General features: G+C 41.3%; 2 protein-coding genes across 6 annotated transcripts in view; one reads left to right on the forward strand and one right to left on the reverse strand.

Annotated features, from left to right (window-relative positions):
* Window positions 1-23,511, reverse strand: part of LOC148903422 (tyrosine-protein phosphatase non-receptor type 12-like) — a 58,264-nt gene that overhangs the window by 17,905 nt on the left and 16,848 nt on the right. The window lies entirely within an intron of this gene.
* LOC148903423 (C4b-binding protein alpha chain-like) lies at window positions 582-21,771 on the forward strand. 5 transcript variants are annotated; one of them, XM_089002388.1, is made up of 12 exons: window positions 590-1,086; window positions 1,823-1,913; window positions 2,666-2,860; window positions 3,287-3,386; window positions 3,852-3,928; window positions 4,002-4,181; window positions 4,257-4,436; window positions 14,010-14,033; window positions 14,141-14,188; window positions 17,160-17,244; window positions 17,924-17,984; window positions 21,312-21,771. In XM_089002388.1, the coding sequence occupies exons 1-12, from the start codon at window positions 1,072-1,074 to the stop codon at window positions 21,312-21,314; spliced, it is 1,059 nt and encodes a 352-aa protein (XP_088858514.1). In that variant the 5' UTR covers window positions 590-1,071; the 3' UTR covers window positions 21,315-21,771. The 5 variants fall into 5 exon arrangements, with proteins under 5 accessions (XP_088858486.1, XP_088858514.1, XP_088858495.1 ...); XM_089002360.1 differs by lacking the exons at window positions 17,924-17,984; window positions 21,312-21,771 and adding an exon at window positions 17,336-17,913 and having other exon boundaries at window positions 582-1,086; XM_089002369.1 differs by lacking the exon at window positions 17,924-17,984.

Raw genomic sequence — 23,511 nt, forward strand, 5'->3', positions numbered from 1 at the left:
AGTTTTTTTTTTTTTTTTCACATGTGATCATTGGGAATTGTGAAGCCTGACAGCAGTCGGTAGGAACGAGTGGCGGTACCTCTCCTTCTTGCAGCGCGGGTGTAATAGTCTCTGGCTAAAGGAGCTACCCAGAGCTGTCAGGATGGGCAGGAGGGGGTAATTGTGATCGCGAATGGTTGTTCGTCTATGTGGGCCCTGGAATTGGCTAGCAACCAGTTCAGGTTGTACCCTTCCTGTTGCTCGAAGACAGCTGGGACAGGCTCCGGCACATCCGCGACTATCATGAGGATTAAGGTGAGTTGAGGGTGTGGAGCATTGATAGGCACTTAGAAATTAAATGAATCTTCTTCTTCTTCTTCATTCTTATTATTATTATTATTATTATTATTATTATTATTATTATTATTATTATTATTATTAACCCATTTCATAAGGCGCAGATTCATCAAATAGATTTATGACAACACCAACGCAAATTGGATTGGATTTGCCTTTATTAGTCTCGCTGTGGAGAAATTTACATTTCACAGCAGCAAAGTTATGAAAGAAATGAAAGTAGAAAAAGCAAAACACAGGAGCTGCTGGAAAGGCAGCCACTCTGTTAATGAACAAAGACGCATATCAAGTTGATTTTGAATAGCTTCGTCTTGTGTGTATGGACAGCTCCCAAAGTGTTTCTCCACAATGTTGGCAAGATCTTGATTCATAAATATGCACTTAAATACAATATTATTTGTTGTTGCAAGACTATTAAAAACTAAGACATGACACACTCATCACTGTTGGTTTAGTACGCTCTGGCATTGTTCTTAAACACGTAACTAATTTAGAGTCCTTGAAGGCTTATCAACCGCTATAACGTTGCATAAAGAAGTCCCACAAAAACGAAGGTGGGTCAAAAGCACGTCATCCAATGTCATATAAGAGTTTATAAACGTCTGCAATGAGTTGACAAATCCTGAGCGAGATGCCTATTGACGTCATGGTCTTTATGGTTTCCTCGCCTTTTCCTGTATCACATCTTCGAGCAATAAATTCACCATCTTGAAAGTAGTATTTCCGATTGAGACCATGAATGTCCTTCGGGTGAGTCGTTTTTGACAACGTTTTGGACAAGTTAGTATAGCGACGTTGTCGGGTACTATCACACTATCTTGACAGCCAAACTTGAATGTCAGTTGATGTTTCGCTAGCTGGCAGCAATTAATTCAACGTTGCGCGGAATTTTCGTAGTTCCGAGGAAATATTCTACACATCACGATGTGTTGTCAATGCGTATAAGTCCATGCGGTTTAGTATATTTTCCCTGGGTGTTGGTGAAAAGTAATTCAAATGGAACGTGTCCACGGAGCTTCTCGCTAGCCATTAAGTTTGATGGCTATGTGTGACGGTTGTCACAACTTCCATCTTCATTTCATAATTTAATAGCTTAATAATTAATAACTAAATTATTAATAATAATGTAAACGCTAACGCCAAATCCTAACCTACACAATCTTTATCTTTACCGGGTAATACATTCGTCTGTAATTGCGAAACAACAACCTCTGACCTTAAGATTCACGCGTGTTTGTATGGTATATTTCAACTTTAAATGAACATCGGTTGTCCTGTTTAGTTGTTGTATACCGGAAATACAGTATATACAATGCCGTTCTCCTTTAATTCAAACACTTAGGTATTCGTTTAAAAAAAGATAGGTGTAAAGACGCACAGCTTGCAACTGATGCATTGAGGCAATTCATGAATTGTTTTTAATCACTACTTTTGTCAGCTTATGTGATGATACTATACAAGTGACTTTTTTTCTCAATTATAACAGATATGTGTTGTCGCCTGGTCTAAGCATATCAGGGACGTCTCCTCCTTGTTGGTGCTACAGTTCTATCTTGGCCTTGCCATGATTGCTCAAGGTGAGCGATTCCCGGTGTATAAGGTGCACTGGAGTATAAGGCGCACCCGTAATGAATGGTGTATTTTCAAACCCATTCCATATAAGGCGCACCTTCAATGAATGCCAAATGTTTTCCAGATATAATATATAAATATACAAAAGTTTTCCACGTATAAGGGACACCACATTATAAGGTAGAGGCTACAGTAAAAGCTGGGGTTATGCACTACTTCAAGGGGAAATGGAGTTGGTGGCTGTTCTGGCTCAATATTACTTCACATATAAGGTGCTGGTTATATAGTACATCATGTACATGTAAAGCATCTTGAAGGACTTTGAAGTTCTTTTTATGATGAAATGTAAAAGAGATGCCCATTTCACGGTAAGATCAGGGAATTGTCATCAAATGGTGAGTATAGTTTTGATTTGTTTGAATGCTGCTGTGCCGATGACCATTTTGTGTTTGGGAGCCTTTTCCTGAATCTCATCATCTTTATGAAGTTCATAGAGTTGCTTGTTCTGTAGCCACAAGGGGACATAAGCCGGTGTCTTATTGTGCCGGTCCCAAGCCCAGATAAATACAGAGGGTTGTGTCAAGAAGGGCATCCGACGTAAAAGCTTGGCCAAAACAAACTGCAAATCAAACCTCTGAAGATGGAGGACACTGATTTGCTGTGGCAACCCCTTCAAGGGAGAAGCGGAAAGGAAGTGGCAGAGGGTGTCGGAGGGCTGGCAATCGAAGCATTGTCCTCATCGTTTCTTTTTCTTCAGCTATAGCTCAAGACTGTTCCAGACCTCCCCTCAGCAACAACATGAACCTAGGGGACGATGACATCCTAAAAGAAAGATTTCCAGATGGGAGCAAAGCTTCTCTTGCCTGTGCTGTGGGTTACGTGTGGGCTGGGGGGACACAATCCATCACTTGTTCAGCTGGTGCCTGGAGTTCTGTGACACTTGAATGTGAAAGTGAGTCATTTTGTTTGACTTGATTTTTATTCATTTATATAAATTTGCAAAGTATTGTAGTGTTTTGTGATTTAAGAATCATGTATCATTAACCATCATTTAATTAGGGGTTGCATCTTTCCAATAAAGCCGTTTCATGTGCATCTCATATCAGAGGCTGATACACGATTCAAGAATGGTTCATTTTCAAAATAAAGAAATGTGATTACATTCAGTGAAATTCCAATTTCATGCACTTAGTCTGAATGAACGCGTCATTGCTGTAATTGTACCAGTTCCTTCAAAAAACATTTGAAAAGTATGTTGTTATATTTTAAAGAATTCCGATTTGACTTCATTTGATGCACTGGCAGCTTTAAAATCCAACCCGCTTTTCTTTCTAACTTTTTTTTGCACCCCGATTTTAAATATTTATTTATTTTTCAGGGAAGAATTGCGGGGCTGCAGAAGCATTGTCGAATGGATATCTTGATTATTCTGAGGGGACTCAGTTTGGTGACAAATTATATGTCAGTTGCAAAATAGGGTAAGACTCATGTTTTTTTTTTTTTAACATTGCTAACTTTGTCACTTGTATTGTTGTTAGATTGTTAGGAGGAGTATATTGGGTCACACAGAGATGGAGTGGTGTCATGCTGTGAAATATATTACATGAAATGCAAGATTATTGTCTAGTCATAATTTTGTGGAGTGCTTTCCTACATTGACAAAAGCAAATTCATAACTACTGTCTTGTCTTGAGATTCACATATATGAATCTGCTTTACTCTCTTAAAGCTATGATTTTTATTTTTAATTTTTTTCTATTCTGCTTTTTTAAAAATTATCTACTGTTTATGTACGCTGTAATTGGCAACCAGTACAGGGTGAACCATGGCCCAACTCAGCTGGAATAGATTCCAGCCCGCTTGTGAGCCTCGTGAAGAAAAGCGCTCTTGAAAATAGATGGACATCTAATTGAATTCTAATTCATATTTTCTTACCTGTTTAGTTACATATTAGTTGGGGACCATGACCGCACTTGTTTAGCCAATGGGAAGTGGAGTCACCACCCACCATCATGTGAAGGTATTTGTCTTCAGTCGCTTGACCACTCATGACTGCCAATGACTTTTTACAAATTGACACTTTTCACCTGCAGTGGTGAACTGTGATCCTCCACCGGATTTGGCTGACGGCTCTTTCAGCCCTATACAGGCCAGCTACAAATATGAAAATGTTGTACAGTACATGTGTATCAAAGGTTATGTCCTTAATGGATCTAAAGCAGCATCATGTTCCGCTGATGGAGAATTCAAACCTGATACTCCTGTTTGTGTCAGTGAGTGTTGCCTTCGTACCCACCTCCCCATTTTCCACGATAATCAGTAATTGGATTATTTCTTCTTTCCTGCAGAGGTTAACTGTGTCGACATCAAAATAGAAAATGCTGAGGTGTTCTCGGGTGCTCGGCCCCCATATGGGCACATGGCATCCGTGACATTTCAGTGCAAGTCTGGATACAAGATGGTTGGATCTCCCTCCGTGACGTGCGACATTAACAGTCGCTGGTCACCAAAACTTCCAACTTGTCAGCGTAAGTCCTTTCACGGTCCCACAACATGAAAATGAATCTCACACTGGAATCTTGCAATGAAATGGAAGCACTGTTATAGATCCATGCAGTGCTTATGGTATAGATCTGGCGTGGGCAAACTTTTTGACTCGCAGGCCGCATTGGGTTCTAAAATTTGACAGAGGGGCCGGGCCGGGCCAGGAGCATTTGGAGGGAGTGTTTGGGCCGGAAATACTCTGAACAAGTTATGTCCATAATTTATAAAATCACTGCAAATGACTTCAACTGAGCGTATTTTACAAAGATTCCACAGCATATAGCTATAGTTTACGTTTTAAGACTTGCGCTGAATATTCATGAAGTCTTGTTTTCGAGTTGATGACGATACCCATGTGACGTCACGTTTGGACCGTCCCTGACTGAGAAAGCGACATACAATGCATTTTGGGTACTTTGTTTGGTCTGAAAACTTCGGGTTGATCCGTGCTGATGGTGAAATTAGAAGGAAAACACATAAATAACGCAATGGTGAATCGTTGTGTGTTGCACCAAGACAACTATTTGATATTCGCTGACACAAATTCCCAGCTGACAAATCAGCCCATTTCCAATGGAGCTTGGGCGCAATCTTCTGCATTTTCAGGGTGCTACATTGCTGTCCTTGACGGCTCGAATTGATATGGGAGGACTCCTTGAATCAATTGCAAACATTTATGCTTTCCTCTTCAGAACTATTTGAATCATATTCATATATATCTCTATATCTCTCTCTATTTCTCTATATATCTCTCTCTCTATCTCTCTCTCTATCTCTCTCTCTCTCTCTCTCTCTCTCTCTCTCTCTCTCTCTCTCTCTCTCTCTTTATTTCTCTATATCTATCTATCTATCTATCTATCTATCTATCTATCTATCTATCTATCTATCTATCTATCTATCTATCTATGTCTATATCTATCTATCTGTCTATATCTATCTCTATCTATGTCTATCTGTCTATCTATGTCTATCTGTCTATCTAGTCTAACTTTCTATCTGTCTATCTAGTCTAACTTTCTATCTGTCTATCCAGTCTATCTGTCTATCCTGTCTATCTATCTCTCTCTCTCTATCTATCTCTCTCTCTCTCTCTCTCTCTCTCTCTCTCTATTTCTATCTCTCTCTCTCTATCTCTATCTCTAAATCTATTTCTCTATCTCTACCTCTACCCTCTATCTCTCTACCCTCTCTATCTCTACCTCTAAATCTCTATCTCTTTCTCTATTTATCTCCATCTCTATTTCTATCTCTCTCTCTTTATCCCTATCTCTCTCTCTCTCTTCATCCCTATCTCTTCACCCCTACCTCTCTCTACCTCTATCTCTCTACCTCTCTCTATCTCTACCTCTATCTCTACCTCTATCTCTATCTCTCTCTATTTCTCTCTATCTGTCTCTATCTATCTCTCTCTCTCTCTCTATCTTTACAACTCTCTCTATATCTCTCTCACTACTGACGATGGCACACTACAGACGATGTGTGTTATCTACGATGTCCCAAATTCACAACCTCCCATCCCTGAGGCACAGCTCCCACACCACTCTCAACATCAAGGCTAATCTCATGTGAGGACCATCCATTGGAACAAATGGACAGAATAACATCACGTCCAGTGTTTCATGATTCTTAGTATCTGGATGCTATCCAGTGACTGCTGTGAAAGGACAGCTGACACCATAGGAAAGTCTGTGTGACAGCTTGGAGAGACAGCTGACAGGAGGGAATAGACCCCACTGGGGCTGTCATGGGCTAGCTACCCATGGTGGCAGTCACCAACGCTGGTTCAGTTTGTTGGAGGCACCCGCTAAATGCTACAGAAAGAATACAAAGAAAGATACCCCTAGAGCCTGCGAGAGCGGGGGCGCAAGATGGCTCAATGACTGACAACACGGTTACCGACCCAGGAACGAACCTGACTACGAGCAAGAACATGGTACATGAGACAACGGCAGCAGGATACTCACTCAAGGTGTGTATCTGTGGCTGGGCAAAAGTAACATCAGCTATCGGGTTAAAGATCCACCAAGGGAAGAGACAGTGCTTGGGAAAGCAGAGACAAGGGCCTCGCATTGACCAATATTTCTTACGAAGTCAGACGTCAAATAAGTCGAGTGAAGCACAGCGACGGGACGACAACCAAAGTTCGCAGAGCGTCTACACCCCTGTCAGGGACGATGGTAATGCACTCACAGAACGAAAGGTGGAAGAGCCCACGCAACCACAGAGACCTCCCAAGGAGGACAAGATCAAAGAGCACAGACCAAGTGTGAAGTGGCCAAAAGCTATCGAGAAAAGAGAGTGGGAAACCGTCAATAATGATCTGACCAAAATCTTGGAGCAACAAGTGGGCACAGCAGAGAAAAAGCTGGAAAATATTGGTGACATCATCTATCACTACGGGGAGGAGCGCTTTGGAGTGTACATCCGGAAAACCGCCAATGCAAATCCAGGAGGCAGCAAGAGATAGACAGACTGGTCAGAGAAAGAAGGGACCTGCGAAAACAGTGGAAGAAGACCTCTGATGCAGAGAAAGAAGGTCTCATGCTGCTCCAAGGGGACATCAAATGCCGGTTGGCAACCTTACGAAGGGCAGAAAACTTGAGAAAACATCGCAAGAACAAGGAACACACAAGAACACGGTTCTATAAAAAACCCTTCAAGTTTGTCAAAGACCTCTTTGCGAAGGACAAAAGCGGAATCCTTAAAACCTCCAAGCAGGAACTTGAAAAGCATCTGGAAAAGGTCCACCAGGACAAAAAGGCAGGAAAAACTAGTTATCCCACATGACATCCCCCCTATTGAACCACCAGAATTCAACCTCGAGACTGGCCCTCCAAAATGGAAGGAAGTGGACAATACAATACGGCGTGCAAGATCAGCATCAGCCCCGGGGCCAAATGGAGTTCCATATAAGCTCTACAAGAACGCACCAGATGTTCTGCGTTATCTTTGGAGACTCATGAGGATTGTGTGGCAGAAAGGGATAATACCAAAGGCATCGCGGAGAGCCGGAGGCGTACTAATTCCCAAGGAGAAGGATGCGGCAGACATCAGTCAATTCCGTCCAATTAGCCTTCTCAACGTTGAGGGGAAAATCTTCTTTAATGTTTTAGCACGGAGACTTTCCACCTACTCGGAGAAGAACAAGCACGTCGATACATCTGTACAGAAGGCTCGCATCCCTGGGTTCTCTGGTTGCTTGGAGCACACGAGTATGATCTGGCACCAAATCCAAGCGGCAAAGAAAGACAAGAGAGATCTTCATGTCATCTTCCTCGACCTGGCCAATGCCTTTGGCTCAGTTCCCCATAACCTTCTCTGGGAATCCTTCAACTTCTTCCATGTTCCACTACCCATTACTGCCTTGGTAAAAGCCTACTTCGAAGACCTGCAACTCTGCTTCACATCACCTGACTTCACAACATCATGGCAGCGTGTAGAAGTCGGCATCATGGCAGGTTGTACGATTTCACCCCGGGCCTTCACAATGGCCATGGAGGTCATCATCAGGGCCTCAAGGTGGGTGGTGGGAGGTGAGTGAACAAGGAATGGAATCCACCTCCCACCTATCCGGGCATACATGGATGACATGACCACCTTGACCACTACCGCAGCTTGCACCAGGCGGCTACTTGGAAAACTGCAGGAAAACATTAAATGGGCCCGGATGAAAATCAAGCCGAGCAAGTCACGCAGCATCTCAATCGTCAAGGGACAGCTAAAAAATGTGAAGTTCTGCATTGGTGATGACCCAATACCAACGGTGTCTGAGGAACCGGTCAAAAGCCTGGGCAGGTGGTACAATGCAAGCCTCAGAGACAAAGATCAAGTGCAGCAACTCAAGCAGGACATCACCAATAGTCTGGAAAACATCAAGACTGAGCTGCCAGGAAAGCTCAAGCTCTGGTGTCTGCAGTTTGGACTTCTCCCTCGGGTAATGTGACCACTCACAGTCTATGAGGCCCCACTCTCAACTGTGGAGAAGATGGAGCGAACCATCACTAGATATGTGAAACGCTGGCTTGGTGTTCCACGCTGTCTGTCTAACATCGGCCTTTATGGCAAAGGGGTCCTTGAGCTTCCAATCACAAGCCTCACCGAAGAGTACAAGTGCGCTAAAGTGAGACTTCAGATGACCCTCACAGACTCCAGAGACCGGAAGATCAGTCAAGCTGCACCCCCCCCCCCCCCTATCAACGGGACGGAAATGGACGCCATCCATTGCAGTGCAGCAGGCCACAGCAGCCCTAAGGCACAGTGACATTGTGGGACACGTTCAGCTCGGAAGAGGGGGGTTTGGCCTTACAAACAAACCTTCTTGGCGTAAGGCTTCAACATCGGAAAGAAGGAAAATGGTGATAGCAGAGGTGCGCCGCCAAGAGGAAGCTGAAAGAACTGCACGGGCTGTCTCTCTTGCCAAGCAGGGACAATGGATGAGGTGGGAAGGCCTGGAGAAGAGAAGGCTCAGCTGGAAGGATCTCTGGGAAATGGAGGCAAGCAACATCAGCTTCATCATCAGAGCTATCAATGACGTGCTCCCATCTCCAAAAAACCTCCACCAATGGTATGGCGAAGATCCAACCTGTGACCTCTGTCGAACGCCAGGAACTCTCAAACACATCCTGACCGGTTGTAAGACCAGCGTCACACAAGGCCGCTACACCTGGAGGCACAACCAGGTCCTAAAGAGTTTGGCAGTTGTCCTTGAGAGCAAGAGGAATACCATCAACTCCTTGCCAATGCGAGCCACCACATCCAGCACAGCACCATTGACCTTCATCCGAGAGGGACAGGAAAAGCCCAACCATCCTACTGCCAAACCAGAAGTTGGACAGCTATCCCGGGTCCGCGATTGGGAGATGCGGGTTGACATTGGCCAGCAATTGGTTTTCCCAGCGGAGATTGCAGCCACCACCCTCAGACCAGACTTGGTGCTCTGGTCCTAGTCACTCAAGGCTGTCTACATCGCAGAACTCACAGTCCCGTGGGAAAACTCTGTTGAAGAGGCCTATGAGCGCAAGAAGCTGTGCTACACAGAACTCGCAGTGGATGCGCAACAGCGGGGATGAAAAACCAAGGTATACCCAATTGAAGTTGGATGCAGAGGGTTTGTGGCTTCCTCCACCATCAGGCTGCTAAAAGACCTGGGTATCCATGGACAGGCTCTGCGGCACACAGTTAGGTCACTCTCTGAAGCGGCAGAAAGAAGCAGCCACTGGCTCTGGATGAAGAGGAAGGACCCTTGTTGGGCTCATAGGTCAGCAACCTAAGACCCCCCCCCCCTACCAGCTTCTGAACATCTGATTGGGCATGGGACACAAGCGCAGGCGTGATCAACCTGTCGCTGGCCACCATCGATGAGGGTGTCTAGTGATTAAAAGGCCGAAACACCCAATGATTCTTTGGCACACTACTGAAGATGTGTCCCAAATTCAAAACCTCCCATCCCTGAGGCACAGCTCCAACATCACGTCCAGTGGTTCATGATTCTCTCTCTCTCTCTCTCTCTCTCTCTCTCTCTCTCTCTCTCTCTCTCTCTCTCTATCTCTCTCTCTCTCTCTCTCTCTCTCTCTCTCTCTCTCTCTCTCTCTCTCTCTCTCTCTCTCTCTCTCTCTCTCTATCTCTAAATCTCTCTCTCTCTCTCTCTCTCTCTCTCTCTCTATATATATATATATATATATATATTTCTATCTCTATCTCTCTTTCTCTCTCTCTCTATCTATCTATCCCTCTCTCTCTATATCTATCTATCTCTCTCTAGCTCTCTCTCTCTCTCTATCTATCTCTCTATATCTCTATTTCTCTATATCTCGCTCTCTCTCTATATATATATCTCTCTCTATTTCTTTATCTCTTTATTTCTCTATCTCTCTCTCTATCTCTGTCTATCTATCTATCTATCTATCTATCTATCTATCTATCTATCTATCTATCTATCTATCTATCTATCTATCTATCTATCTATCTATCTCTATCTATGTCTATGTCTATCTGTCTATCTAGTCTAACTTTCTATCTGTCTATCTTGTCTATCTAGTCTATCTGTCCTCTATCTATGTCTATCTTTGTCTATCTGTCTATCTAGTCTAACTTTCTATCTGTCTATCTTGTCTATCTGTCTATCTAGTCTATCTGTCTATCTCTCTATCTCTCTCTCTCTCTCTCTCTCTCTCTCTCTCTCTCTCTCGCTCTTTCTATCTGTATCTCTCTCTCCTCTCTCTGTCTCTCTTTCTCTATCTCTAAATCTATTTCTCTATCTCTACCTCTACCCTCTCTATCTCTCTACCTCTCTCTATCTCTACCTCTAAATCGCTATCTCTCTATCTCTATTTATCTCTACCTCTACCTCTAAATCTCTCTCTCTTTATCTATCTCTCTATCTCTGTCTTTCTCTATCTCTATCTCTACCTCTACCTCTACCCTCTCTATCTCTCTACCTCTCTCTATCTCCACCTCTACCTCTAAATCTCTCTCTCTCTCTCTCTATTTCTATCTCTAGTTATCTCTATCTCTATATCTATCTCTCTCTCTATCTCTATCTCTTTCTATCTCTACCTACCTCTCTCTACCTCTATCTCTCTACCTCTCTCTATCTCTACCTCTATCTCTCTCTATCTCTCTCTATCTGTCTTTCTCTCTCTATCTATCTTTACATCTCTCTCTATATCTCTCTCACTACTGACGATGGCACACTACAGACGATGTGTGTCATCTACGATGTCCCAAATTCACAACCTCCCATCCCTGAGGCACAGCTCCCACACCACTCTCAACATCAAGGCTAATCTCATGTGAGGACCATCCATTGGCACAAATGGACAGAATAACATCACGTCCAGTGTTTCATGATTCTCATAACTGGATGAGTAACAAGAAAACATCTTCTCCGAATCTGAAGCCATTGTTTTGATTCTCGAGCAAGGCAAGACGTCTTGGCGTGACGTCACGAACAGGGGGGTGGGACCTTCTGAAACTGACCATTTCCGGATTCATTTTGAAGTCATTTTTATTGGTGTTTTTCATTTAACTAAAAATATCAGCCTGCCTGATTTGGGTATTTTAGATGCTATAAAACGTTTTTCTGATGTCAGTGGGAAACAAAAAAAATGGTGCCGGTTGTCCTTTAAATGTAGTATGTACAAACCTCATAGCACAGTAAGACAACTACAACCCAATTTATTAACTGTCTTTCAAATGTGAAAAATATCCCTGATCAGTTAATAAATTTGTCTCAAGGAATATGGCGTTCACATACTATTTCGCAGATACTTGGAGGAGGAAATGGAAATAGATTAAAATAACATGCACTGTGATTTATCAAGATTGCGTCTGTTTTTAATGAGTTTCCATCGAAGGGGCAAAGTTAAAGAAATCAACATTTATTGAAAAATTGAATAACTTTCAACATTCAAAACATATTACACAACGAAATATTCAAGCTCAATAATACCTACTTGTGTTAAATTCCGCCAAATCATAGATGGTTTGTCCTGACCGCGCGCTCAACAAACTCCTCACTGACGCCCTCGCCTTCACGCGGCAACAGTACACGTGTACCGTCGCCGAGCACACAAACATAGACTACCTGCAGTTGAAATTTGCATACTCGGCACGGCAGCCAATCAGAAGCCTGCTCCTTTCTTCCGGACTTTCGCAAGCGTTATAAAGTCGTGCAATTGCATGTCATTTTCCAAAATAGATGCACAGAACCTCAGCCCAGAAGAAAGATTCAAAAGAAGCTAACAACATATGTGACGCTACAAAGCGTAAATTTACATTAAACCGTGACTATAAAGTGTGCGTGAGACTTATGAAAGGGGCTTAGTGGCTCATAGGAAGCAATGCAAACGTTGCATTGTGCACCGCAATGACAATCGACTACTGCAGCAAAATCTACAGCCATGCACATTTACCGTACATTAAGCAAGGTAGCATTTGATTTTAAAAAAAACTTTATAATTTGTGACAATGTTTTTTAATGTGATTAGTTGTCTCATTGTGCTTCAAGTTGTGAAAAATGGGGCAGGCAACTTTTCAGTTATCTGCCCTGTTGTTCGCTAACTTTTTGTCATGAGTTTTAGACACTGTTTGTACTATAATTTGGTTCAGCGGGCCGGATTAAAAAGCCTAACGGGCCGTAGTTTGCCAATGTCTGGTATAGATCCATGCAGTGCTTATGGTTGCACCACACTCCATTGACCGAAGATTGTTAGAAGACAAAGTTTAGCTAAAATGTGGACCATTGAGACATGAACGGGATATACTAGTGAATATTTTAAATTTTTGGTGTACAGAAAGTGCTGAAGAATGAATGACTATGTATCTTTGTGTTGCCATGTTATTTGTTATTTAGGTTTTTTTAACTTTGTTACTTCCAGGTTGAGTGAACGCCGGCGTGTGGCTGCCGCTGCTCACCCGCAGAAAAAATATCCTGTGACTGTAAAGTGTCCTTGAGAGTTTTGAAAGGCGCTTACAAATGAAATGTATTATTATTTTCACCAAATCCTCTTGAAAAATCTTTAACCCAAAATGGCTGAGACAAAATGAAAAAGTCATACATTTTGGGAATTTCTCTCATCCGAGATGAATAAAGGCTATCTCATCTCATCTCTGATTCAGCTTTCACTTGCTCTGTGCATAACCGACACCATTTTTTGTTTCCTAACTGACATCAGAAAAACGTTTTATATATTATCTAAAATACTGAAAACATGCAGGCTGATATTTTTAAAACACCAATAAAAATGACTTAGTGTCCCAAAACTACTTCAAAATGAACTCAGAAAGTTTGTTTCAGAAGGTCCCGCCCCCTTGTTCGTGACATCACGCCAGTACTTCGTGCCTTGCTCTAGAATCAAAACAATGGCTTCAGATTCGGAGAAGATGCTTTCTTGTTCCTCATCCAGTTATCAATATGATTCAAATAGTTCTGAAGAGGAGAGCATAAATGTTTGCAATCGATTAAACTTCCTTATCAATGGAGCCGTCAGGACTCCAATGTCGCGTCCTGGAAAATGCACAAGATGGCGCCCAAGCTCTGTTGGAAATGGGCTGATTTGTATGCTGGGAATTTGTGTCAACTCGTATCAACGATTCACCACCGCGTTATTTATGTGTTTTCCTCCTAATTTCGCCACAAACACAGATCAACACAAAGTTTTCAGACCAAACAAAGTACCCAAAATGCATTGTGTGTCGCTTTCTCGGTCAGGGGCGTTCCAGACGTGACGTCAGGTCTGGCCAACTCAAAAACAAGACTTCTTGAATATTCAGTGCAAGTCTTAAAACGTAAAATATAGCTATATGCGGTGGAATCTTTGTAAAATACGCTCAGTAGAAGTCATTTGAAGTGATTTTACAAATTATGGACACAACTTGTCCGGAGGCGTCAGTTGTCCTGAAATGGCAGAAAACCCATGGCCTCTATTGCTGTTCTTTCTGTAAGCTGTTTAATTGTAATAATTTCTGTTTCGTCATGAACCATTTGAATTAGTGTAAATCTTAGGAAATATAGTTTTAAGCTAAATTGTATAACATGCATTTTGTGTCCATTCCAGCCTTCCCCCCTGATTCGGACAACAGTAAGTCAGAGTTTCTTCTGTTTGAAATCGTTAAAGTAGACTAGAATGAGTTTCAAGTATACTTCTGCTTTGTGCATTTCTGACATGAAGCTTTTTTTCCCTTTTAGAAAATGACAGTAATCATTTGGGGATGTCTCTTGGTATTGCTTTAGCAGGTAAGTGTCGAGTCAGTGCAATAAGGACATACAACACGATTCTCTATTTATTTTATTACATTGGGCTCTGGCTGTTCCGTGTATGACGTGATTATTCTTGAATTAGGTTTCATGCAATTTCACCCAAACATAGTATGCACATTACAGGCTTTTCCAGTTTTGATTCTCTGAGGTAATAACATTGCATTATTCTACCCTACTGCACGCTGCAAATGTTTTTGGCTACCACTAACTTAAAGGACAACCGACACCATTTTTTTTTGTTTCCTAACTGACCTAAAAAAAAACGTTTTACAGCATGTAAAGTACCCAAAACATGCAGGCTGATATTTTGAGTCAAATGCAAAACACCAATAAAATGACTTAAAGTGTCCCAAAACTGCCACAAAATGAGCTCGGAACTATGCAGATTCAGAAAGTCCCGCCCTCTTGTTCGTGACGTCACGCCCGGACGTCTTTGCCTTGCTTTAGAATCAAAACTGGCTTCAGATTCGGAGAAGATGCTTTGTTGTTACTCATCCAGTTATCAATATGATTCAAATAGTTATGAAGAGGAAAGCATAAATTTTTGCAATCGATTAAAGAAGTCCTTCCGTATCAATTCGAGCAGTCTGGACTACAATGTAACACCTAGAAAATGCACAAGCTCCATTGGAAATGGGCTGATTTGTCTGCTGGGAAATTGTGTAAACTTACACATTCTTTATGCGTGGTACCGCAATTGGCTGCGGCACCCAATGATTCACCATCGCGTTATGTAGTTTTCCTTCTAATTTCGTGATCAACATTGTATTTTCAGACGAAAAAAACTACACAAAATGCATTGTGTGTCGCTTTCTCGGTCAGGGGCGTTCCAAATAGGACGTCACTTCAGGCATCGTCATCAACTGGAAAACAAGACTTCCTGAATATTCGGCGCGAGTGTTAAAACGTAAAATATAGCTATATGCGGTGGAATCTTTGTAAAATGCGCTCAGTAGTAGTCATTTGAAGTGATTTTCCAAGTTATGGATGCAACTTGTTCGCAGGCGTCGGTTGTCCTTTAAAGGACAACCAACACCAGTTTTTGTTTCCTACACACATCAGAAAAACGTTTTATAGCATCTAAAATACCCAAAACATGCAGGCTAATATTTTTAGTCAAATGCAAAACACCAATAAAAATGACTTAAAGTGTGCTAAAACTGCAAAAAATTGAGCTGCATTTTCAGAAAGTCCCGCCCCCAGTTCGTGATGTCACGCCAAGATGTCTTGCCTTGCTCGAGAATCAAAACAATGGCTTCAGATTCAGAGAAGATGCTTTCTTGTTACTCATCTAGTTATGAATATGATTCAAATAGTTCTGAAGAGGAAAGCATAAATGTTTGCAATCGATTAAAGAAGTTCTTCCGGGTCATTTTGAGGCGTCTCTTGGAAATGGCCTGATTTGTCTGCTGGGAATTTGTGTCAGAGAATATGAAATAGTTGTCTTGGTGCAAGACACAACAATTCACCATCGTGTTATTAATGTGTTTTCCTTTTAATATCGCCATCAACACGGATGAACACGAAGTTTTCACACCAAACAAAGTACAGTACCGCAAAATGCATTGTGTGTTACTTTCTCGGTCAGGGGTGTTCCCTCCGTGACGTGACGTCTGGAATCGTCACCAATTCAAAAACAAGACTTCCTGAATATTCAGTGTGAGTCTTAAAACGTAAAATGCGGTGGAATCTTTGTAAAATCCGCTCAGTAGAAGTCATTTGAAGTGATTTTACAAATTATGGACACAATCTGTCCAGAGGCGTCGGTTGTCCTTTAAAGGTTCTTACAGCAATATACATTTTTAATGGCTATTGTTGCCAAAATAGCCTTAAAGGACAACCGACGTCTCCGGACAAGTTGTGTCCATAATTTGTAAAATGGCTTCAAATGAGTTCTACTGGCCGTATTTTAATAAGATTCCACCGCATATAGCTATATTTTACGTTTTAAGACTCTCTCTGAACATTCAGGAAGTCTTGTTTTTGAGTTGGTGACGAGTCCTCACGTGACATCAAAAAAGGACCGCCTCCTGACCGTAAAGACGCATTGTACCGTCTTTCCATCACGTCAATGTATTTTGCTGTACTGTTTTTTAAACCCTTGTGTTACATCCAAAAGCCGCCAGCAGAGGGAATCAAGCTCCATGTATCAGCCTGTGGAAACGGGCTGATTCATTCCTCACAGCTCCGTGGCCATTTTATTGCCTCTTTTGGGGTGAGACATTCCCCCCCACCCGTTTGCCTCAAAATGACACGGAATAAATTCTTTAATCGATGGCAAACATGTATGCTTTCCTCTTCATAACTATTTGATTAATATTCATAACTGGATGTGTAACAAGAAAGCATATTATCAGAATCTGAAGCCATTGTTTTTATTCTCCAGCAATGCAAGACGTCTTGGCGTGACGTCACGAACCATGGGCGAGACTTTCTGAAAATGCCCAATTCGCAGCTCATTTTTTTGCAGATTTTTAAGTCATTTTTATTGGTGTTTTGCATTTGAATAAAAATATCATACTGCGTGTTTCGGGTATTTTAGATGCTCTAAAACGTTTTTCTGATGTCTGTTAAAAAACAAAAGAGTGTCGTCGGTTGCCCTTTAAACACAGAATAAATCCCTAGGTTCACATACTTTTTGAACTGTAAAATCGTTTGTGCAGTATTTTTTTTGAGAAATCTGTCATTTTATATTGTTGTCATTGCTCGGCCAGTTTATCCAGAAACCCAGGTATGGTCATTTCTGAGGGTTTCACCTACTCGCAAACAGTTGCATTTAGTTCTGATTTCTCTTTGACACAGGAAACTTCCCATCCTATATTCCCTCTCCTTTTGATTCATACACCATGTAACTTGGAAATTGCTTTTAATTCAAAGTATGCACTGTGTGTGTGTGCGTTGAATTTATCATTCAGTCAGACTTGATGTTTTTTTTCTGTCATCAAAGTCATCATTGGACTAGGTATCATCATTATCGTTGGATGCTATTACTTTGGAGGCCTTACAATCATCAACAAAAAGAGCAAAAACGGGTAAACTTCTTTTTGTAGACTCTAAACTTGCCTAGATGTTTGAATGGGAGCATGTTTGTCTGATTGTGACCTGTTATTGACTGACGACCAGTTTGGGGTGGTTCCCCGCCTCTTACCCAAAGACGGTTGGGATAGGCTCCAGCAAGCCTGTGACCCTGGTGAGGATAAATGGAAGGATGGATGAATGAATGACTGGAAACATTCCCAACTATGCAGACTAACCCTTTGGGCATTTCGGGCATTTCCAGGAAACTCACAAAATCAAGGAAATACAAACTCAAAGTCCACTATGATGTTGCATTCACAGGCTTTGAATGCTGTTTTAGCTAATTAGAAGCCTGACGTGAAAAATTGTGGAAGTGCATTCTGGATAGCTGGCGTGCTGTAATTTTTTTGCCTATAAGAAATCTCGGCTGCAGTCAACACATGAAAGATGTGTGCTCATGAGCAGTTATTCATCACACCATTCCTGATTCTAATATTTTGCCATGGTTTATGTCGCATATAGCTTGGAATTTAAACACGTTACACTCACAGCTAATTGGTGATAGTGGGGACACCTCTCCTTGTTGCATTCTATCTTAATGTGTGAATTTCTCTGAGGGCTCTTCGTTTCAACTTTTGCCACCTTTTTTTGCCTGCTTCATATCTGACTGCCCATTACTGTATTGGATTACAGCTATCGGAAAGGTCGCTCCAACGAAGTGGCTACTACAGATGGACAGGGAGTGGTGCTCTCGGTAAGAGACTAGGTGCTGCTCCAAATACAGTCCCCTCCAAAAGCATCAGTGTCAGGGTCATTTCCTTTGTTTTTGTTGTGAGTGTAAAGTGTGGTATGCCAAGGTCAATTTCTTTTTTTCTTCTTTTTTTTTTTCTATGCAGACATTTGTGTTTCAGTTCAAAATATGAATATGAGAGAAGTTCAGCTTTTTATTTTATATTTGATGTTTTAACATTAAAAATTTGGTGTTGTAAAGATGGGGTATAGACTTCAATACACATGAGACCCTGGTGGGGATAATCAGAAGATAAAATGATTTGATGTCTTTGTTGCATGATGATCTTGCTCCTAATTTGTTTGGATGCATTTTTCTGCAAGTCGCCGTGCAACCACCAGCCGCAACGTTTTCACAGATGAGCTTGTGTGTTTTAGATCATTCAATCAATCAGATCCTTTCTTTCTCCATACTTTGGCCTTTACATCACTTTGGTTAATCTTGGTCTCTCCAGTCCATATAACCTCTTTGCACATCTTTGGAAAATCCAATCTAGCATTCCAGTTGTTTTTGGTAATGGGTGGTTTGCATTTTGTGTTTCAGTATGTATATTTCTTCAGTCAAGGTCTTCTCTTCTTCAAACAGTTTATTGTGATATACTCACCCTTTACCTGTGGTGCTCGAGAGTGATGTCACTGACTTTTGTCTTTGGGTATTTATCACATCGCTCACGTGTCATCAACTGCCCTAGATGTCCTGAACTGACATGTTTGGTGATAGGTGCTGATTACACCAGTAGCTTCTTTATGATTTAGGACTTTCAAAACTGTTGTATTCGGGCATCAAGAGATGAGAGCAGGTCGCCCAGTAACCGGAGTATCCACTGTCTGATTCCTACTGTAAGTCATGTGCCATTGTGGCTTATGGCAAAACACTTCACCCACCTTGCCTCCAGCCCCACTCACTGTGGTGAATGTTTGGTGGTAGTTAGAGGGGCTCTCGGCACACACTGGCAATCACGCTTCTGTTAGCCTGCCCGAGGGCAACTGTGGCCCCAGAATTTAGTTTATAATAATAATACATTTATTTTAAGCACCTTTCAAAGTTCTCAAGGACACTGTACAAGTCACAGACAAGCATAGGTACAATAATAAATAAAATGCAATCAGAAATAGAATACAATAAATAAAATACAGTTATAAATAGAAACAAGAGAAAGAGCTACACAGAAAATGTGATTTTAAATAGGTGGGTTTTGAGATGGGATTTGAAGGTGGGAAGAGAATCAATGTTACGAATGTTGGGAGGTAGTGAGTTCCCGAGTTTGGGGGCAGAGCAGCTGAAAGCCCTGTTCCACATCGTGCTGAGACGGGCAGGGGGGGCATACAGAGGTGGAGGGAGGAAGAGGATCTGAGTGAACGTGAGGGATTACAAATTTGAATGTCAGATAGGTAAGGGGGGGAAAGGTATAAAGAATAATTTTAAAGTTTATTCTGACTGTAAAGTGTCCTTGAGAGTTTTGAAAGGCACTTACAAATGAAATGTATTATTATTATTATGCCAGTGGAGCTCTTGGAGGATTATTGGAGTATGTGGTTAAAGGATGAGGTTCTGGTGATGATCCGGGCTGAAGAATTCTGGACGAGTTGAAGTTTGTGGAGAAGTTTCTGAGGCATACCAAGGAGAAGTGAACTGCAATAGTCAATCCGGGAGGTGACATGACTATGAACGAGGATCGCAGTGGTGTGAGGGGTGAGAGACGGGCGAAGACGATTGATATTGCATAGGTGGAAGTACGCAGATTGGGTTATTTATATGGGAGTGAAAAGATGGTGTGCTGTCAAGGATGACACCTAAGCTTTTGACCTGATGGAAGGGAGAAATGGTCGAATTGTCTATAGTGAGAGAGAAACTGTTAGCTTTGCTCAAGGTGGATTTGTTACCAACGAGGAGAATTTCAGTTTTTTCGCTGTTAAATTTGAGGAAGTTATGAGTAAACCAGGATTTAATTTCAGAGAGGCAGAGTGAAAGGGAAGAAGGTGGAAGAGAGGCGTCAGGTTTGCTGGAGAGGTAGCGCTGGTTGTCATCCGCAAAGCAATGAAATTGTATACCAAATGTACGGACAATATTGCCAAGGAGAAGAAGGCAGATGATAAAGAGGAGAGGTCCCAGGACAGAGCCTTGGGGCACACCAGAAGATACAGGAGAGGACTGTGAAGTGAAGGAGTTAATTTGGATGAACTGAGATCGGCCAGAGAGATAAGAGTGGAACCAGCGTAGGGGCGTGTCGGTGATCCCTATGGAGGAAAGTCTGTCAAGGAGGATGGGATGGGAAATGGTGTCAAAAGCTGCAGTGAGGTCAAGAAGGACGAGTTTACTGCTACCAAAGTGTGGTTGCATGAGAAATGTATTCATTTTGAGCTCTCTGCATGTCCAGTTGTCTGAAAAGGGTGCTATAAAAAATGCAGATGAAGATTGGCTATGTCCAATCTTTGTGCCACCTTTACGATCAATTTTCCCCTCTTCTCAGCATCAAAATGGTTTGCTTTTCTACCAATAACAGCTCTCTGGGCTTCATATTTATTGAAAGGTAAACACTGTTTTCACAAGTGAAGCTGAAAGCCAACAATAAGCACTATCAAAAATAAATTCAAATAAAAGCCAAAATTAAGAACATTTCTCTTATGTTTATTTTCTGATCTAAAACCAAATGTCTTCAGTATACAATTAAAATAAAGAAATTGTCTCCGCTGGCCCAATACCTTTGGAGAGGACCAGTAATCAACTTCTCATTTCATGTCCATGGTGTATCATCATTGAAATGTTCATTGCACCTCTCGTGCAAAAAATGTGTCCACTCCAGTGCCAGTGTTTTTGTCATTTTCACTCAAATTCCAGGCCCCACAAAATATTGAGTTTTAGGACTAAATAAACATTCAATGTAGCGTAAGAAACCATAGACTTTTATCAGAAAAAGAGTTAATTGATAAGTTATATGGGTCTGGAGTAATATGACCTTGAAATGAGGGCAGGCTGTCCAAAATACAATTCAATACATAGATATTGGTTTATATAGCGGTTTAACAACAGCTGAAGTTGTAACAGCGCTAACATGGAAACAAATGGAAATGCTGCACCCTCGTGGAAGAGAAAATACATTGCCAAAGGTCTGAGCAGCGCATTATCGGTACCCCCCGCACATCAAACCAAAATCCGAAGAAATTGGGGAATGGTGCTTTCCGTCATATTTTCAATTCGCGAATTTATTCCGGAATGGCAGTAATTTGTGTTTTTTTTAACAGAACTGCAGGCTATTCTTAAATTCAAAATGTATTTTGTTCTTCTTCACAGTGACCATAGGACTCCTGTTGCATCCATAACACAAGTTTTTGTTTTTAATCGCTGTCCATTTTCCACTTGTACTAATAAATGCTGCCAGTAATCATGGGTGTACATGTATGAGTTAAATATCTTTGGACATGTCATATTTTCTCCATATGGTACCATTGCTATTTCTGATGAGGAAGAAATGTGTTCTTTTTGCCTTTGTGGACTTCTAAGTGTTTTAGCTTGTGGAAAATATATATTTATTGTGTACTGCCAAAGACTTGCAAAGTTATGATGAAGAGTTTTGTTCTGGCCAAGACAAAAGAACAAAACAACAACCAAATAAATATAGATTTTTTTGAATGTATTGTAAATTGACATTTAGTGAATGGTTTTGGACTCTTGATCTGACACACTTTCCCATATTTATTGTCTTAAAATCAGATTTTCTTTTAGAAGCTAATAATTAAAACTTTCAAAATTGCCCTTATGTTTCTGGTGTTATTTTTTAAAACATTTGTACATGCATAAAAGGAGTACAGTATCACACAGTAACTTGTTGGGGGGTTGACAGTAAATTTAAGATAAGCAAAAATGTAGTAAGGCCAAAAAATGATTACAATAAAAATCTATACACCTTATGTAACTTTACCAGCGTATACAGTACATTGAAACAAGTGTAAAGTAGTGGATCAAATATTTCATGACTGGAATTTGAATAATTCATGTACCTTAATCATTCTATTCCCCCTAACAGTGAACTAGTCATGTTCAAATATTTACTTGGAATACTATAATAATGTACCTGACAAAATTACATTATTGTATCTATAACATCAAAATCACAGAAACACATGTTGATGCTACAGCTAATTCCAAGATGCTTAAAATAGCCCCTCTTCTGGGTACCGTTGCAAAATATTTTATTTCCTCATTTGAACTGCTCAATACTTTATAATAATACATTTCATTTCACAACAAAGACAAACATCTCATAGTTGTTGAAGGTTATTTTGTCTTTAAATGTAACTTCCCCCTGAAAGTATAATCGTTAAAAAACATTCCATATATCAATTGGTGGTAAATTATGGCTAGTTTTATCCAGTTTAAAATTCCACAACATTCACATTTTGCGATTATAGAAATGGGTTGTGTTGCAACAAAATCACTCCGCATGGATGATTGTGATATGAGTTTTTACCAGACAACTGACAATGTATTTGGAAAAAAAGTTACAGCACAGACTAGACTCAAATGATTCTGGTACTGTGCTTGTTTTGCCATTTGCCAGTACAGAAATGCTTCATGAAAGTGTGAGTTACTCTTTGAGCGTTCACCTCATTGTCGTCACTCACAGGCCTCGTGAATTTTAGGGGGAAATATTAATGGCAAATATTGCACACGGCCCGGCTCTTATTTGTCAGCTCAGGTACAGTGAGACCTCAACTTATGAACTTCATTGGTTCCCAGACAGAGTGTGTAAGGTGAAAAGTGTGTATCTCAAAAAACAATTTCCCATAAGAAACCATTAAAATGCGAATAATCCGTTCCCGGGTTTTCATAATATATAGTTTTTAACTAAATAAGCCTTAAAACTACACACAACATACCTCATTCTATGTATAATAAATGTGCTATTGTATTGTAATGAAAGAAACACACTGCATTGTATCATAAAGTCACAAAGAGAAGCACATTACATGAGGACTGTAATTACAGAAATAAACTGTGCTGTAAAATATTTTTTTTTCAACTTCTTCGATTGCCCGAGACCGTCGCTTTGAGAGCACGGAAACACCTTTTGCAACAGACGCACATTTGATGGCTTCTCTGTTACGGAGAATAGGAGCAATGGTTGACTTAGCATAGCCGTGCTCAGCCACTAAATCACACAAACGCACACCTCGTTCGTGTTTTTCAATTATCTCCTTCTCAGCGACTGATTTTATTTTGTGTCTTCTCTCATCTCATTTTCCGTACCGCTTATTCCTCATGAGGGTCGCGGGGGTTGCTGGAGCCTATCTCAGCTGTCTTCGGGCACGAGGCGGGGGACACCCTGAATTGGTTGCCAGCCAATCGCAGGGCACACAAAGACATACAACAGTCACACTCACACTCACACCTAGGGACAATTTGGAGTGGTCAATCTGCCTGCCATGCATGTTTTTGGAGTGTGGGAGGAAACCGGAGGACCCGGAGAAAACCCATGCGGGTCCGGGGAGAA

The sequence above is a fragment of the Hippocampus bargibanti genome, linkage group LG01 (genome assembly GCF_051943395.1).
Source record: "Hippocampus bargibanti isolate YZ-2025 linkage group LG01, ASM5194339v1, whole genome shotgun sequence".
Lineage (NCBI taxonomy): Eukaryota > Metazoa > Chordata > Actinopteri > Syngnathiformes > Syngnathidae > Hippocampus > Hippocampus bargibanti.

Coding starts and splice junctions, on each gene's coding strand:
- LOC148903423 (XM_089002360.1), top strand. Junction 3,929..4,001: donor CCACCCACCATCATGTGAAG/GTATTTGTCTTC, acceptor TTTCACCTGCAG/TGGTGAACTGTGATCCTCCA. Junction 4,437..14,009: donor AAAACTTCCAACTTGTCAGC/GTAAGTCCTTTC, acceptor TGTCCATTCCAG/CCTTCCCCCCTGATTCGGAC.